At 43.7% G+C, this 18,939-nt stretch overlaps 1 protein-coding gene across 2 annotated transcripts in view; it reads left to right on the forward strand.

Moving 5' to 3' along the window:
• The window catches only part of CUNH11orf49 (chromosome unknown C11orf49 homolog), a 201,143-nt gene that overhangs the window by 90,449 nt on the left and 91,755 nt on the right, over nucleotides 1-18,939 (forward strand). For both annotated transcript variants that reach the window (XM_040980205.1, XM_040980204.1), the window contains one exon: nucleotides 2,712-2,842. In XM_040980205.1, the coding sequence (XP_040836139.1) occupies nucleotides 2,712-2,842 (131 nt within the window). The remainder of the gene's footprint in view (nucleotides 1-2,711; nucleotides 2,843-18,939) is intronic.

Raw genomic sequence — 18,939 nt, forward strand, 5'->3', positions numbered from 1 at the left:
ACAGCAGTTCTGAGAAAGTCATATCTCAAGAGGTATCGGACCCAGCAATTGCACTCCCAGGTATATATCTAAAAACTTCACAGCAGCTATTGGTATAGTTGTGCAAAGTGGAAGTAACTTAAGTGTCTGTGAGCGGATGAATGGATAGACACACTGTGGTATGTATGTGTAATGGAATATTATTCAGCTTTAAAAAGAAACTTCGTTATGTGGCACAACATGTGTACGTCTTGAAACCATTATGCTCTGTAAATAACACACGGCTGGATAAAATTTGTGGTGCCATCTGTCTGGGGTGCCTAGCATAAGCAGACTTAGAGACAGGATGGAAGAGAAGGTCTCGAGGAGTGTTGCTGTTTAATAATTACAAGGTTTTTGGGGGGTGAGGAAAACATTTTATATATACGTTGTGATGGTGGTTGCACAGCATTATGAGTCTAATGCCACCAGGTTGTAACTTATCAATGGGAAAAATTATCTTAAAATTGTAACTGTTTTACCACATTAAAAAAGTTTTCCAATCAAGAAAGTAAAAGTTCTAAGAAACTTTAGGAGATGAGGAAATTTATGTCTAAGTTATTTAAAGTATGGTTTTGTCCTTGCTTTGTTTTAGAAAATGATAAAGATGTTGAATAAACTTAGACATTTAAAAATATGCATACAGAAACACTGCAGATTCTGTCAACTGCTTCCAAATTAACAGAAATAACCAAAAAAAGTAGAAAAGAAGATTTTTTTTTCCTCTGTAAAAATTTGCTAACACAGCAAAAGTCAAGAAAAGGAAAGGGAGAAAGGAGAAAAACTCCTGGGAAAGGACAAAATAAGAAGTCAGAAAATGCCTCAAACGTCTTTTAAATGCCTTAAAAGTCACTTGTTGGCCTGGGAAAGCAGTCGAAGATGGCCTAAGGTCTTGGAACTTTGCACCCGCATGAGCGACCCAGAGGAGACTCCTGGCTCCTAGCTTCAGATTAGTGCAGCTCTGGCCATTGCAGCTGCCTGGGGAGTGAATCAACGGACAGAAGATCTATCCCTGTGTCTTTCCTCTTCTCTGTGTATCTGACTTTCCATTAAAAATTTTAAAAAGAAATCTTTTTTTTTTTTTCTTTAAAGCAGCCAGTAAGGAATGGGAAATGGGCATGGAGAATAGAATCAGGAAAAGACTACATAAAATGTAGCATTTGGAGTAGTCTTTTAAAGGTCTTTAAAGCTATGCTAAAGTTGTTATTTGACTGTTATTAGTTCCTTTATAGCTTAGACCATGACCGAGTCATCAACTTCTTCACCTGGAGGTAGGAAGCACACTGTGGGACTACTTCTTTGCTGGACAGCTTCATAAATCCAGGCTACATTTCAGACCTCATTTGCTGGAAATGTAGCTTGCCCCATTTGCCTGTAACAGCTCATTTGCTGTATTTTTCATTTTACTTTGCACAAGACAATAATGGCACTGCGCTACACTGCATGGTTGGGTTAACACTTTCATTGCTTTAAAAACTCCTTTCTTCTAACATAATCTTTTGCTATGTATTGTCCTTACACTTCTTCCTAGTTTTAAAAGTCCATCACTAGCTTTCCTTTCAGGAGGGAAGAAAGTCTGTAATTTTCTCTACTATCCAGTGCTAATGATAGTACCCGCAATAGGGCAGTGTTATCCTAAATGTTAGTGTACCCTATGTTAAAGATAGCTGAATCAGTTCCTGCTGAAATTGATTTGGGAAAAGAGAAAAGGCATAGATGGCTCCTGAAATTTTTTGTTTTCAGTTCAGGAATTCAGAAAATTATTTCACCTTTAAGGTGGTCAATAAATGAAAACGGGCATTTGGAATTACCACTGTTCCCTCCAAGCCTGCCATTTTCAGTTTAGTGTCTGCCTTTCTACAGAGATCAGCTTGTTTTCCGTTCGTGACTGACTTGTCATGGAATTCAGGCGTTTTCTGAAACCTTAGGGCTGCCCTTGGTAGCGATGATTCCCTGGATAATTGCCCATTCTTTGGTGGAATTTCCATTTTTAGATTACCCCAGGCTCTGCAGCCTCTGTTTCTTTGGCAAGAGAACCCAAAGGCAATGGAGTGTATTTTTTCCCTTTCCTGGCCCAGCTTAAACAATGACTCACTTGGGCCCAGGAGCTTTGCTTCGTAGTCTCTCTTAAGGACCACCTCTACCCTTGTTCTTATTTGACATTAGTATTCTGTTCAAAATCTTTCCCAATCTTTGGCACATGGACTTTGTCTCTGGGGTAGTTATCAGGGTGCGTGTCCAGCACCCACACTCTGACCTGGAATAGACAACAAGCGATGTCTCCCAGAGCCCAGCCATCCTCACAACAGCTGGTGGAGGTCAGGGACAGCAGAGAAAGAATATTCTTATGGAAGCATAATTCCAAACGTAGGATTTGGGAGGTGATTCGGAGTGCTGGTAACATCCAGTTGGAGACTGGAAGATTCCCTTGGGAGGTGATGCTGGGTGACTGCCTGCACCTTCTTCAGTGGGAGGGGGAGACACTCAAAGGACTCCAGGGACTGTCAGAGAGACATGATTATGTAGAGCTGAGCCTCATCTAATGCACAGATCAGAGGTGTGAGGGGAGGAAAAACAAAAAAAGCTTTTCCCTCTCTTTGGCCATGTTTCTATCTGGTATTGAATTGTTCGTTTTCATTTCTTCCTCTTGGATTCCATCCAGTGACAGTTTCTTGGTTTTTTTCTCTTTGTAGCTTTAACAGCGTGTGCCAGGGAACTCACATCCTCTTCCGGGAATTCAGTTTCGTCCAGGCCACCCCCCACAACCGGGCATCATTTCTGCGGGCCTTCTGGCGATGCTTCCGAACTGTGGGCAAAAACGGTGGTAAGTCTGTCCCAGGTCCTCATGTTTGGTTTCTTAAAGTTCCTTCCTTCCCTTTTTTTTTTTTCTTCTTTTAAAGTGACTTTCTTTTGTCCTTATAAATACCATTTAAAGCACTTAAGGCTTTGAGGACACCTTGCTTTTGAAGAGGCATCTGCCCTGTGCCTGCATCACTACTGCCACTGCTATCTGTCATCGCTGATGGTTTCTGTTAGAGCAAATGTAGCTCTGAACACTTGGCATGTCCTTACTCGTTTAATCTTCACAACAGCTCTTTGTAGATACCATGCCCCTCATCCTGTAACTGATGAGATTGAAGATCCGATGGGTGAAAGTGACTTGGGAAAGTTACATAGTTAATGGTGGGCCCACATTGATACCCCAGCCATCTGGCTCTAAAGCAAATACTAACATACCATGCAGTTGGAACTGACCTTGGGGCGCAGTGATTTTAACTGCCACCTGCGATGTCAGCATCTCCTATGGGCACTAGTTTGAGCCCCACATGTTCCGTTTCTGTTCGAGCTCACTGCTAATGCACCTGGAAAAGCAGCTGAAGGTGGCCCAGGTGCTTGGGCGCCTGCCATCCATGTGGGAGACGTGGATGGAGTTACAGGCTCTTGGCTTCAGCCTGGCTAAGCCCAGGCCATTATGATCAACCAGGAAGAGAACCAGCAGATAGGAGATTTTTCTGTATCTCTACCCCTCTCTCTGTTACACTGCCCTTCAAATAAATAATCTCTAAAAAGAAAAACAAAAAAGTACCATACAATAAATACAAGGAATAATGTGCATACAGCCTACCTTATTTTATTGCATTTTGTTATGTTTCGTGATTACTTATTTTTACAAGCTAGAGGTTTGTGGCAGACATGTGTTGAACATGTTTATAAAAACCACTTTCCCAAGTATGTACTTATCTGATATCTTTGTGTTGTGATTCTCACAATATTTCAAATTTTTTCACGATTATTATATCTGCTGTGACATGTGCTGAATGATCGTTGGTGTTACTGTTATAGTTGTTTTGGTTTGGGGTGACCACATTAGAACAGCGAGCTTAATAAATGTTGGCTGTGTACTGACTGTTCCACCGGTCACTGTTGGCACATGTCTCTCCTTCTGCTTGGGTCTCCCTGTTCCCTGAGAAACAGCAATATCGAAATCAGGCCTGTGAGTAACTGTGCAGTGACTTGGAAGTGTTTGAATAAAAGGAATAGCAGAATATATCTTAGTTGAAATCAAAAGCTGAAAATGATTAGATTCCTGAGGAAGGAATGTGGAAAGCTTAGATCTGAAATCAGGCTTCTTGCACACGACAAGTTAACCTAGCTGTGAATGCAAAAAAAAAAGTTCTTGAAGGACATTGAAAGTGCCACTTCAGTGAGCACACAAACAATAAAAAAAGAAAACAGCCTTGTTTTGATCTGTATGGAAGATAAACCATTCATAACATTCCCTTGATCCAAAGCCTAATCCATAGCAAGGCTCTAACCCTTCAACTTCACATAGGCTGAGAGAGGTGGGGAAGGCTGCAGAAGACAAGTCTAAACACAGGAAGGAAGGGTTTATGTTGCTATAATGAACCATTACAAGTGTTGCTGCAGAATCTATAGCAAGTGACCTAGAAGATCCAAAGCTGTGTAACAGATTATCAATGTACACAAAACAGGCTGGCCTGCAAGAAGATACCCCCGAAAACCATGATAGCAAGAGAGAAGTCGATCCTTGACTTCCAAGATCAGACCGTGGCTCTCTTTCTAGGGGCTAATGCAAGGCTAAGCCAATGTTCGTTTACCATCCCAACTCTGTGAGGGCCTCTGAGAATTACACTGAATCTGCTGTCTGTGCTCTGTAAATGGAATAACAAAGCCCGGAGACAGCACATCTGCTTACAACATGGCTTACTGAATATGTTAAGCTTACAGTTGAGACCTGCTGCTCTGTGAAAAAAAAAAATGCCTTCATCGTCTTAATGCTTGTTGACAATGCACCTTCTCACCCAAGAGCTCTCCAGGAGATCCACAGATTTGTATGATTTTCTTGCCTGCTAACAGCCATTCTATAGCCCATGGATGGAGGAATCAGTTTGACTTTCAAGTGTGACTGTTTAAGTACGTTCTGCAAAGCCCCAGCTGCCATGACTAGCAGTGCTCCTGAATGGATCTGGGTAAATGTATATTGAAAACCTTCCGGAAAGGTAGCACCATTCTAGGTGCCCTTAAGAACATCTGTGACTCCTGGAAGGAGATCAAAAATGCCAACACTAGCAGGGATTCCAACCTTCATGGATGACTTTGAGGGGTTCAGAATTTTAGGGAAGGAAGCAGCTGCAAATGTGGTGGGAATGATAGCAGGAGGCCTAACAGTAGAGACGGAGGCTGAAATGCAACACTGAATTGCCACAGTCTCACAGTGCAACTCCAACGCATAAGGTGTGGCTTCTTATGGATAAGCCAAGTGGTTCCTTGAGATGGAATTTATCCTCTGTGAAGACCTGTGAGGTAACAATAAAGGATTTTAAATACTACATTAATTTAATGGATAAAGCAGTAGCCAACTTTAAAAAGATAGATTCCAGTTTTTGGAAGAAGTTCTACTGTGAATAAAATGTTATCAAGCAGTTATCACATGCTACAGAGAAATTACCCATGAAAGAAAGAATTGAAACAGCAAACCTTTTTGTATTGTATTTAGAAATTTAGATGGCCACAGGCATCCCAGCTTTAAGCAGGCACCATCACCATCAAGCCAGCAGCCGTCAGCACTGAGGCAAGACCTCTTGCCAGCAAAAAGATTATGACTCATCAGAACTTGGTGCAATAGCCTAGTGGCTGGCTAAGTCCTCACCTTGTATATGCCAGGATCTTGTATGGATGCCAGTTCATATCCCAGCTGCTCCACTTCCCATCCAGCTCTCTGCTTGTGGCCTGGAAAAGCTGTAGATGATGCCCCATATCTTGGAAGCCTGCACCCATATAGGAGGCCTGGAAGAGGCTCCTGACTCCTGACTTGGGATTGGCTCAGCTCTGGCTGAAGTGGCCACTTGGGGAATGAACCAGTGGATGAAAAATCTTTGTCTCTCCTCTCTGTAAATCTGCTTTTCCAATAATAAATTAATTTTTACAAAGACTGACCAAAGGCTCAAATAATTATTAGCTTTTTTTAAGTACTAAAGTGTTTTTTTCCTTTAAACTCATTAAACCATCTTCCGTCCGATGGTTCACTCCCCAAGTGAGCACAACAGCTGGAGCTGAGCCAATCTGAAGCCAGGAGCCAGGAGCTCTTCCTGGTCTCCCACTCAGGTACAGGGCCCCAATGACTTGGGACAGTTCTCAACTGCTTTCCCAGGCCACAATCAGGGAGCTGGATGGGAAGCAGAGCCACTGGGATTAGAATCAGTGATCATATGGGATCCTTGTGTGCGCAAGGCAAGGACTTTATTCATTACACTATCGTGCCAGGCCCCCTCTACTTATTTTAAAAATTAATTTATTTTATGTTTATTGCAAAGTATGATATACAGAGAGGATGAGAGACAGAGAAAATCTTCTGTCTGTTGATTTACTACCCAAGCAGCCACAACGGCTGGAGCTGTGCTGATCTGAAGCCAGGAGCCAGAAGCCTCTTACGGGTCTTCCACAAGGGTGCAGGGTTCCAAGGCTTTGAGCCATCCTCGACTACTTTCCCAGGCCACAAGCAGGGAGCCGGATGGGTAGCAGGACTGCCATGATTAGAACTGGCGCCCATGTGGGATCCCAAGCGTGTAAGCCAAGGACTTTAGCCACTAGGCTACTGCACTGGGCCCCCTATGTCTACTTTTAATCCTGGCTTCTTCTAATGCGTATCTTGGGAGGCAACAGATAATGACTCAGGTTCTTGGGTTCCTGCCACCCACACTGGAAACCTAGATTGAGTTCCAAGCTCCCATCTGTGGTCTGGCCTAGTCCCAGCTCTTGTGGACGTTTGTGGAGTAAATCAACAATGGGAGATCTGCCTTTGTCTTTTTGTGTAGATCTCCCTGTGTGTGTCTTTCTCTCTCTCCTCCTTCTGTTTCTCCATCTCTCCCTCTCCTTCTCTTCTTTCCATCTCTCCATGTCTCCATCTCCTTTTCGCTCTCCCTCTGTCCCTTTCAAAAAATGAACAGAAAGCCTCTTTTAAAAAATTTTAAAAAGAAAATCTTGGATGAATTTAATAATTTGTTTTTATTAAAAAGTATCAGATCTGGGGTAGTATTTAGCTTGCTGAAGGAGACACCGCTTGGAATGCCCACGTCGCGTGTCAGACTGACTTCATGCCTAGCTTCTGCTCTGAATTTCACTTTCCTGCTGATATGGACCCTTGGAGGCCACAGGGATGGCCCAGGTGGCTGGTTCCTGCCATCCATGCCCTGGCTCCAGGCCCAGCCGTCCTGGGCATCTGTGAAGTGGACCAGCAGTTAGGGGCTCTCTTTGTCTGTCAGTCTGTCTTTTGCTTTTGTCTCTCTCTCTGCCTTGAGCACTTTTTAAAGTCCTCAAGAAAAGAATCATGTACACTGGGAAATGCAAGGCATTTTTGCTTTTGAATGCTATTATGGATTTGACATCTTGTGATTATACCCCGAAGACAATAGTAAGAAAGACAGATTTTCATTGGCCTTTATGGAAACTTTGTTGGTGAGGTAAAGGGGGAGCGCCTCCCGAGGAGTAGGCCTAGAGAGGCAGGTCTTCGGTGTGCAGGTTAGGAACATGTTGCTTGGGACACCTGCAGTGCCTGGATGAAATCCCAGCTCTGCTTCCTATTCCAGCTTCCTTCTAACGCATACCCTGAAAGGCAGAAATGATGGCTCCAGTCCTTGGGTCCCTGCCACCCGGGTGAGAGACCCAGATTGAGGTGCTGGCTTGTGGCTACAGCCTGGTTCACTTGTTTTGTTACCGGGCTTTTGAGAGTTAATCAACAACTAGAAGATATCTACATGTCTGCCTCTTCAAAAAAAATTTTTTTACAGTATCTTATTATATTCTGAGTATTGAAATAGATTAAGTTGCTTCAAAATGTTCAGATTTAGGATCTCGACATCAAAATTTTTTTCATATTTGTTTTCAAGGGCCTGTTCTTATTCCCACCATCATATTCTGTATTTTTCCAAATGAATATTGAACATCTTTAAGACAGCTGCTCTAGTGAGCCTTCTTTGAAGAAGATGGCCTGCATCCTGCAGTTAACAGATGTTCCTGGTAGGTTTGTCACGTGCCTGTGCCTGGCACTGAGTTGACAGTAAGTGAACTGGCGCTGTACACTTCACTCCATGTGCCCTCATCATGGCTACTCTCCTTTGTCATAGACAACTACTGAAAGTTTTTTTTTTTTTTCCAAAAACTCCTTCTGCTCAGTATCTTAAACTATCTGCCTATCTTAAAAAAATAGGCATGGTAGATATTATTGTGCCCATTCTTAAAAAAGATTTATTTATTTATTGGAAAGTCAGATACACAGAGAAGAGGAGAGACAGTGAGGAAGATCTTCCATCCGATGATTTACCAAGTGACCGCAACAGCCGGTGCTGTGCCAATCCGAAGCCAGAATCCAGGAACTTCTTCCAGGTATCCCACATGGGTGGGCTTTGGGCCGTCCTCGACTGCTTTCCCAGGCCACAAGCAGGGAGCTGGATGGGAAGTGGAGCTGCCGGGATTAGAACCAGCGCCAATATGGGATCCCGGTGTGTTCAAGGTGAGGACTTTAGCTGCTAGGCCACGCTGCCGGGCCCTATTGTGCCCATTTTGTAAGTAATGAAATTGTGTAATTTACAGAAGTCCCTTTCAGAGGGTTGGTAGCAAAACTGTCAAGAGAACCCAGGTTTCCTGACCTGCTTATGGACTGTCACTGCTTCTTTGACATGTAACTGCACAGACCATCCTGCTCTGTTACCCTGTTGTGCAAGTGCTTACTGCCCCGGGAACACTGTTGTTGACTTTACAGAGCGCTGTACTGGTAAGCGAAAACCAATATGGACTCTGACTCTATTTTAAGTGAACTCACTGAGGAAAACCATCCCCCTTGATCTCTACATAAACAAAACCGGGGGATAGAAGTGTGTAGGTGATGCTTGCGCTGTTTGCTCAGAGCCCTTTTCAAATCCCTTTCTAGTTTCTCAGAAAATACTTACTGAATACATGTTATATTTAAATGGCATATACAGCCAGAGCCGTTTTCTGTGAGATAGCATATGAAGATAACTATGGAAAACAGTCTTCAGATAGGGTTTTTTTTTTTTCCTGATTTAGAAGTGGGGCCTCTTCAAGAATTTATTTACTATCACTAGGGAATCATAACATAGCATTTGGACTCTAAGCAGATGTGGGTTTCTTTATCTTTCGAAGAGCAGCTGCCAATGATTCATCCAGCTGCTAAGCGAAAGCAGCTCCAAGTTCCTCCTGACTCTCCTGTGCCCCATCCAAGACCCGGAGCCCAGGCCAGCTCCTCACCACACAGCCTCGGGTTTCCCCAGGATCAAGTGCGACACTGATGTCTAGGTGATCCTAAAGTCTTTGCTTACATGATTCTAATGTATTCCCAGGTTTTGGGTTTTTTTTTTTTTTCCAGGAAACCTTAGAACATCTTTCAGTCCCAGAATGTGTCAGTCCCCAGTTTTAATCCAGAATGAGTGGAAACTCTTGGAGGCAAGGTTGGAAAGGAAAGGATTTATTAAGCCCTGATTTTTTTTTTCCCCATTAGAATGCCAAGTACCTACCCAGTGGAGCTGTTGCTAACTGTTCTGCATATAATTGCCTTAGAACATCATGTACACAGTTTAGCATTATCAAGAGGAAACTAACTCTGCTGGGAGACAGCGAAAGAGAGACGGAGTTCCAGCAAAACAGATCTAAAACTGAAGCCACCTGTGGAGAACTAAGGCCCTCATCCCCGCTGGCAAGAAGCATTTTATTCTAGTTTGTAGAAAGCAATGTCATTTCTGCATGATTGAGTACTAAATGATGCTGATTTTCCCTACGTCTGAATTTCAGACAATCTTGTGAAGACTGTATTCAACCTCTTGCCATTCAGGCAGTTTTAGACTCTTGGAAGCAAAAAGATCTATTAAAACATATGCCTTCAAAATTCAGCTTTTCACTTTGGCAATGTTTTCAATGTAGAAAGGTTATTCTGAATTTTCCTATTCTGCCAAAGATTGAAATTCCATTTAAGTAAATCTTTCCTTCTACTTAGGGACACTGCTTGAAAGAGCTTATATCCACAGTTTACTTTCGACTAGAATTTAGTTTTGGCCTTTTTGCTTTTATCAGTGAGTGTGCATACATACACGCGCATGAATACACACACACACACACACTTTATTTAATAAAAGGGTGGAAAGGCTATCTTCTACCACAAAAAAGGGCCTACTAAGGGAATTGTTTACTTACCACAAACAACGGAAAATTCAGGCAGATCACTCAAAACTATTGTCTTCACTTGTTGGCCAACAGGCAGTGGTCACCCTGTGACCTGAGCAACAATTTCTAATCAGCAGTCCAGGGGAATTGCCAAAGAGCCTGCAAGTAGATCTGCCTTCCCAATTAAACAAACAAATAAATTTTTTTTTTTAATCCACTGGTTCACTCTCCAAGTAGCTGCAACAACCAGAATGGAGCCAGGAGCCAGCAGTCTCTTCCAGGTCTCCCATGCAGGTGTAGGATCCCAAGCCTTTGGGCCACCTTCTACTGCTTTTCTAGGCCACAAACAGGGAGCTGGTTGGGAAGTAGAGCAGCTGGGAGCTGAAGCAGTGAAATCCCAATGAAATCCCAGCCAATCAAGTCATTGTGTTGGATCCAAGTACATTTTCATCTTAATGACATTTTAAACTTTTGATGGATTTATTGAGACATAAATCCTCAGGAAGTCAAGATACTTCTGTGTACCAGAACAAATTCAGTATTCCTTAAAGCAGTTCAAAAAAAATCTAGCGCTTGGCAACATGAAATTCAGTGTCTGGCACCCGACTAAAAATGGCCAGACTTTAAACACAGAAAAATATAACCTATAACTGGGAGAAAACTCAAGATTGTAATGTCTGCACTAAAAATAATTATAGCAACAATTAAAAATTAAGTGTTTTTGTATAGGTTGTGTCATTTTTCTTTGTAATAATCTTACTTTTAAGGTAGATATCTCTATGGCACAAAAAAATTAAAATTGAAATTTTGAAAGCTAAATAACTGTCTGTAGGTCACACACCTGTAAATGAAAAAGCAATGCCAGCAAAAGCTGGAAAACCTGGCTCCAGATATATTGTTGTTTTAATATGTTCTCTATTGACCCTGTTGTGTAAGATCCTGGAAATAGAAATGAGCAAGTAACAGTATTTGCTCTCAGGGAGCTCACATTCTAAGAAAAAAAAAAAGAAAAAACAGTCTTGATTAGGATTTAGGAATTCATAATAAAGGGAGGAAATAGTTCTTTCCGAAGAAGCAGGGATAGATTGGTACTTTGGCAGAGCATGTTAAGCATCTACCTGGGGTGCTGACATTTCCATATGCAATGGTTCGAATCCCGGTTTCTCTGCTTCCCGTCCAGCTCCCTGCTAATGTGCCTGGGAAAGCAGCAAAAGATGGTCCAAGTCCTTGGGGTTCTGCACCCATGTGGGAGACCTTGGAAGAAGCTCCTGGATCCAAGCTTTAGATCAGCTCGGCTCCAGCTGTTGCAGCCATTTGGGGAGTGAACCAGTGGATGGAAGATCAATCTGTCTCCATCTCTCCTTCTCTTTATATAAGTCTGCCTTTCAAATAAAAATAAATCTTAAAAAAAAAAAAGAAAAGAAAAAAGTAGGGAAAGGTTATGACACAGCAAAGAACCCAGAGAAGTAGAAAACTGTCAGGTGTATAAGGAATGTGTTCTAAAAGGAAGGCAGGATTTTGGAAAAAGCATGAAGACATGAAAAAATATGTTGCCTTTGGAAAATTGTAAGAAGTCCACTGTGCTTTCTCAATAACACATAAAAAGCAAAAGCCATCAACATCAAGGAAATAATGCTGAATGTTTATTCTGTGCTCATCACTGAACAAAATGCATTACATATGTTCTTCAATTTTTAAAAGTTTTTCTTTATTTACTTGAAAAGCAACCAGGGACAGCCAGGATCAGCTGCTATCTGCTGATTCCCTGCCCAAACCGCTGGCAACTGCTGGGATCGGCCAGGCTGAAGCCAGGAGCTAGGAATTCAACCTGGGATTGCCATGTGGAAGAAAGGGGTCCAACCATTTACCTGCTGCTTACTTCCCAAGGTGGGCATTAGTGAAGAGTTATAACCTGGAGCAGAGCCGGCGCTCAAACCAAGACACACATACAAGATACAGGCATCAGAAGCAGACCTTAACCACTAGGCCAAATGTCCACCCTGCAAGTTAGCTCAATCCATACATGTATATGAGTTGGAGTAATTTTTACCCAGTTTTGTATGTTAAGAAAAACTAAGAATCAGAGAATTGAGGCTAGCATGGTAGTATACAGGCTAGTCCTCAGCTTGTGAGGCTATGAGCACTGGTTCAATTCCAAGCTGCTCCACTTCCAGTCTAGCTCCCTACTAATGGCCTGGGAAGCAGCAGAGGATGGCCCAAGTGCTTGGGCCCCTGCGCCCTCGTGGGAGACCTGGAAGAAGCTTCTGGTTCCAGGATTTGATCAGGCCCAGATGGCGGTGGCAGCCATTTGGAGAATGAACCAATGGATGAAAACTCTCTGCTTCTCCCTCAGCCCCCTCTTTGTATAATTCTGACTTACAAGTAAAAATAAATAAATCCTTAAAAAAGAAAAACTAAAAATTAGGAAACTAAGGAATTTGTACAGGGCCACAGAGTTTATAGGTAAGTATAGTTCATGTTCAAACAAGTCTTCATAGAAATCCATTTGTTTGTTTTAATAACTTGAATTTTTAATATACACATGAAAATTATACACATTTTGGGGATACCTTGTAATGATTCAGCGCATGTATGCATTGTGTGGTATTCAGATCAGAGTAAATACATCTCTATCCTCAAAGATTTGACATTTCTTTTTCTTAAATTTTATTTATTTTGATTTTTCAATTGAAGGATGGAGAGACAGGGGTCTTCCACCTGCTAGTTCTCTCTCTGGCTGAAGCCAGGAGCCAAGAACTCTATCTGGGGTTTCCAGGGTTGGTTGGTACTCATGAGTTGAGCTACCATTGCTTTTTCCAACCCTGCAGGAAGCTGGGTCAGAAGCAGAGCAGCTAGGACTTCAACTAGGCACTCCAGTGTGGGATGCTGGCATCCCAAGCAGTGACTTAAGGTACAGTGACTTAATGCCCTCTTCTTAATGTTTCTTTATAGGGAAAATATTCAAAATCTATGTTAAAGTTTATTTCTGTTTACTTAAAAATCAGAATGACAAAGTGAGACAAAGAGAGGGAGTGAGAGAGAGAGATGTCTTCTGTCTGTTCATTCACTCTCCCAGATGTTCACAACAGCTGAGGCTGGGCCATTTGTGTGTCTTCCTTTGAGAAGTGTCTGTGAGGTTCCTGCTGTTGTTAAGGAATTGAATTCCTTACATATTCTGATCCCTTGTCAGATGCATGATTTGCAAGTACTTCCTTCCATTCTGTAGATTGCCTCTCCGGTCTGTTGATGTTGTTTCCTTGCTGTGCATAACCTTCTTCAGTTCGATAAAATTGCATTAGTCTGTTTTGCTTCCTGTGCTTTTAGGGCCTGATCCAAAAAGCCATTACACATTCCAAGTCCTGAAGCATGTTCCCCGTGTTTTCTTCTAGCAGTTTCACAGTTTCAGGTTTTTTTGTGTGTGTTTTTTTAAATCTATTTTGAGTAGATTTTTGTACATGTTGAGAGATGAGAGGTGGAGGAGAGTTCAAGTTTCATTTTTTGTGGGTATCCAGTTTTTCTCACAACATTTATTGGAAGAATGTACCTTTTCAACTGTACTTTTTTTGCAGTGTTCTTACCATCTTTGTCAAAGATCAGTTTGCTATGGATTTGTGGTTTATTTCTAGGATCTCTGTTCTGTTTCAATGGTTTATTTGTCTGTTTTTTATGCCAATATCATTCTGATTAAATTATTATATATATATATAGGGCCGGCACTGTGGTATAGAAAGCTAATCCCGCTGTGGTACTGGCATCCCACATGAGCGCTGGTTCATGTGCCCAAACTAACTCTCTGCTTATGGCCTGGGAAAACAGCAGAGGATGGCTTCAGTCCTTGGGCCCCTGCACCCACGTGGGAGACCTGGAAAAGCTCCCAGCTCCTGGCTTCGGATCTACTCAGCTCCAACCATGCCAATCATCTTGGGAGTGAACCAAAAGATGGAAGACCTCTCTCTCGGCCTCTTCTGTCTGTGTAACTCTACCTTTTAAATACATTTTTAAAAATCTTTTTAAAAAAATTATATATGGGAGCTGGCATGTTGGTTTAAGGCTAATCCTCTACCTGTAACAGCAGCATTCCCATATAGGTGCCAGTTCTAATTACAGCTTCTCCAATTCCAACCAAGCTCCTTGCTTAGGACCTAGGAAAGCAGCAGAGGATGGCCCAAGTCCTTGGGTCCCTAGACCACGTCGGAGACCCAGAAGAAGCTTGCAGCTCCTGGTTTTGAATCTGCTCAGTTCCAGCCATTGCAGGCATTTGGGGAGTGTATGACCTCTTTGTCCTGCTCACTCTATTTAATATTGGTATTGCAAATAAAAATGAATAGATTTCTCTTTTAAAAAAAGTGTTATGTATTGGGCTAGTGCCCTGGCATAGCAGGCTAATCCTTCATCTGTGTTGCCAGCATCCCACATGGGGCCCCAGTTCTAGTCCCAGCGGTTCCACTTCTGATCCAGATCCCTGCTAATGGCCTAGGAAAAGCAGTGAAAGATGGTCCTTGGGCCCCTGTGCCCAGGTGGGAGACCTGGAAGAAGCTCCTAGTTTCTGGCTTCAGATCAGCCCAGCATTGGCCATTAAGCTATTTGGCTGTTGAGGATCTTTTTCTTTCTCTTCCTCTTTCTCTCTCTATGACTCTTATATGTAAAATAAGTAATTCTTTTTAAAAATTACTATATATAAGATGAAATACATTTAAACAGTTTTTCTTTTTTAAAGGTTTATTTGTTTATTTGAAAGAGTTGCAGAAAGAGAAGGAAAGATAGTCACTTCCCAGATGACTGCAACGGCTGGGGCTGGATCAGGCCAAAACCAGGATCCAGAAGCCAGGAGCTTCTTCCAGGCACGTGGCCAAGCACTTTGGCCATCTTCTGCTGCTTTTCTTGGCCATTAACATGAAGCTGGACTGAAAATGGAGCAGCCGGAACACAAACCAAGCCCCACATAGGAAGATGACAGTATTACAGGTAGAAGCTTTAGATGCTAAGCCACAATACTGACCCCCAAGTTTTTAAACATGCATTTATTTCATTGTATTTGAAAAGCAGAGAGATAAGAGAAACACAGATATCTCTTCCATCAATTTATTTTTCAAATGGCTATGACAGCCAGGGCTAGGCCAGGCTGAAATGAAGAGCCCAGAGCTCAGTGGCCACATTGGATCTGGAACCCAAGCACTACAGTCGTTACTGCTGTCTCACCATGGTGCATATTAGCAGGAAACTGGAATCAGAAATTGAGCTGGCACTTTACCCCAGGCACTCTGAGAAGGGACATTTCACCTCTGCCACACTCCTGCAGCAGCACTTTAAAAAGTCAGATGGTATGTTTCCTGCTTTGTTCTTTTCAAAAAATTGTTACCAATATAAAGAAAATAGATTTCATAGGCACAACTCTAAAAGGCTTATGATATAGTCCCTTCCTTGCCTTTTCCACCTCTCAATCCCTCTTTCTCCTTTTTTTTCTACAAAAAAAAAAAAAAACTGTTTCAATCCACTCTGTAATCACAGGATTAATACAAAACTAACCATAATATTCAACAAGTAAAAAGTAGAAATACCACAAGTCCATAAAAGTTTTATAAATAAGAGCTGAAAATAATGATCTGGGTCTGGCACAATAGCCTAGTGCCTGAAGTCCTCACCTTGCCTGGGATCCCATATGGGCGCCGATTCTAATCCTGGCTGCTCCGCTTCCCATCCAGCTCCCTGCTTGTGGCCTGGGAAAGCAGTCAGGATGACCCAAAGCCTAGGGACCCTGAATCCACATGGGAGACGTAGAGGAGGCTCCTGGCCCTTGGCTTCAGATTGGCTCCGCTCTGGCCATTGTAGCTGCTTGGCGAGTGAATCAGCAGACAAAAGATCTTCCTCTCTGTCTTGCTTCCTCTCTGTATATCTGACTTTCCATTATAAATAAACAAATCTTTAAAACAACAACGATAAGCAAACCATAAGATGTCTGCTTCACTACCATGTGTTTTTGTCCAGATATCAGAGAAAATTTGTGTTTTTTTGGGACTGTCTTATTTCACTAAATATAATGATTTCCAGTTTTATCATTTTGTTGCAAAAGACAGGATTTCTTTTTTTGTATAATTGAGTAGTATTCCATGTTGTATATATATTTTTTTCTTTATCCAGTCATCAGTGGATGGAAGTCTGTGTTGATTGCGTGTCTTAGCTATTGTGAATTGAGTGACAATAAACACAGGGTACAGATGAGTCTTTCATATGCTGATTTCATTTCCTTTGGGTAAATTCTAAGGAGTAAGATGGCTGAATCATATGATAGATTTATTTTCAGGTTTATAAAGAACTGCCACAGCTTTTTTTTATATATATATAAAATATTTGTTACAGGCCTACCACCAGCATGTTGGTGGGTGGAATTCAGATAGTCTGGGCAGAGGCTCAGGTGTCTGGATCCCCCAGCCACATGGCTGCAGCTGGAGGAACCCATGCCAGGCCAGGATTCCTGCTGGGGATCCTAGCTTCCCATCCATTGTTGCTAGGCAGTATGAGGGTCCTGGGCTTGCGGATGGCCAGAGGGCCAATGACACAGGGCTTTGCCCACTGGCCGCCCAGCAGCGAGCTCTAGGGTCTTGAGGGGTGTGGAATTACTGCATAGGGACATCCATGGATAGACCACTGTATGTGCAGGTGAGAAATGAATCCCAAGGGACTCCTAAGGACAGGGCCACTGTACTTGCAGATAAGCAAGAGGACAGACACCTGACAGTTTGAAAGGAAGAGACTGAAAGATCTGTATGGTCAGACTGATGCATCATCCCACATGGAAGTCTTGAGTAGGGCTTATTAACGTGGAATATTGCTGACCACCACACACAAGTCCATGTGAAAGCTAGGGCTGGGGCTTGTCTAGCAGGGCTAGGTCCCAGTACCTGACTGAATATCGGAACAAGGGACAAGTCACATTAGACAGGGCCATGACACTAACTAGCACATGAGAGAACCAGACCTGGGAGTAGATTCTGTGGGGGATTTGTGAGCCAAACCCTGTGGAAGTTCAAGTCCCACTGGGTAGCTCAAGAGTTGGGTGGTGATGGGCTGAGCTAGGTGTGACTGTGGCGTCTTGCCAACAGTCACAGGTACAAGGACTGAGAATAGTCTGGGCAGGTCTAGGCTGCAGCACCTGCATGTACATCCTAAAACAAGGTGTAGGGCAGGCCAGGCCACAACATTCACCAGCCCATTCACCTGCCTGGCAGGCTGTACCAGGCAAGGGCCTAGCACCCACTGGCATGCATGAGATCTGGGTTTTGGAGTGTGCTGAGTCGGGTACCTGGGAAACTCCTCTATTGGGTACTAACTCTGCTGGTGAGCACATGGTCCATGCCTTGGGGTTGGGCATGGACAAGGTAGCTCCAACTGTTGGCAAATGTGTGGGTTGGTTTTGGAAGGGAGCAGACCGGATAGGGCTGAGCAAACCTTAGCTCACTGGCAAGTTCAGAAATCAAGCTGGAGCCCAGGTCTTGCCAGTCTAGGCTGTCATACCTGCTGATTTGCATGAGCCAAGGATGGGAGAAGACTGAACAGGACCAGATTCCGGCACCCGCCAGCATGAGTTAGGACTGGGGGCAGGCAGGGTTAGGCCAGGCTACAGTATCCAAAGGCAAAGGCCAAGACAGTTGAGGAACTATGCCAAGTTGTGTCAGAGCAACTACTGGCATGCACGTGATCTATGGCTAGGAACAGGCCTGGTTGAGAAGCTAGAGGGAATACCTTGGCTGGGTTGGGGTTCCCACTGGTGAGTGCAAGGGCCATAGTGGGGGCTTCTGTCTGGTCTGGAAATGGCTGCAGTGTCTCTCAGCACAAGTGTGGACTGGGTCTGGAGTATGCCAGACTGGGCTAAACTCCAACACCCACTGGTGCTCTGGAGGACCAGGGTAGGTGTAGGATGCACTGTGCTAGGTCTCTGCCCCTACTAAGGCTTGTGTGAGCTGTGTCTGGGTGTGGATCAGGCTGGGATGGGCTGTAACACCCAACAGTAAAAACTGGAATGGCCAGTCAGGAAAGGCCAGTGTTCCTGCTAGGACAGAAAGTGAAGTAAATAAGGCTGGCCCAGGGACCTGCCAATGGGTGTAAGATCTAGCACTGGGAGAGGTTCTGGTGGAGGAGCCTGGGGAATTCCTCTGTTGGGACATAGTCTCTGCAGGTGAGCACAAGCACCAAGAAAGGAAGCAGCCCAGACCAGGCCAGGTAATGGTACCCACTGGCAAATCCAAGCATCAGAATGGATTGTGGGTCAGGCTAGATGGGGCTGCAACACAAACCAGTATACATGAGGACTGGGACTGGGGACCATCTGGGCTGGGCTAGGCTGTAGTCCCTACCAGCATGAGCTGGGATTGCGGGTGGGCTGGGATGCCAGCACTCACTGGCAAATGTCAAGTTGAGGCAAGCCATGCCATTCTGGACCACAGCACCTAACCAGCACATGTGAGGCCTGGTGGGGAGAGGGTAAACCTGGTAGGGGGGCTGCGTGGGGCTCTCCTGCTGGACCGCCACTCCCATTGGTGAGTGTGAGAGTTGGGATAGGGACAGACCAAGCCGGGCAGGACTACAACACCTGTCAGTCTCATGTGAACTGGATCAGGGAAAAGCCAGGCTGGATTGACTGTTCCTACTGGTGCATGCATAAGCCTGAGTGGGTGTGGATAGATTGGGCTTTGCCGCAGCATCAGCTGGCAGATGCTGGCATGGGGGGCA

This window comes from Ochotona curzoniae, unplaced genomic scaffold (genome assembly GCF_017591425.1).
Source record: "Ochotona curzoniae isolate NIBS_2020 unplaced genomic scaffold, NIBS_Ocur_1.0 contig_3432, whole genome shotgun sequence".
Taxonomy (NCBI): Eukaryota; Metazoa; Chordata; class Mammalia; order Lagomorpha; family Ochotonidae; genus Ochotona; species Ochotona curzoniae.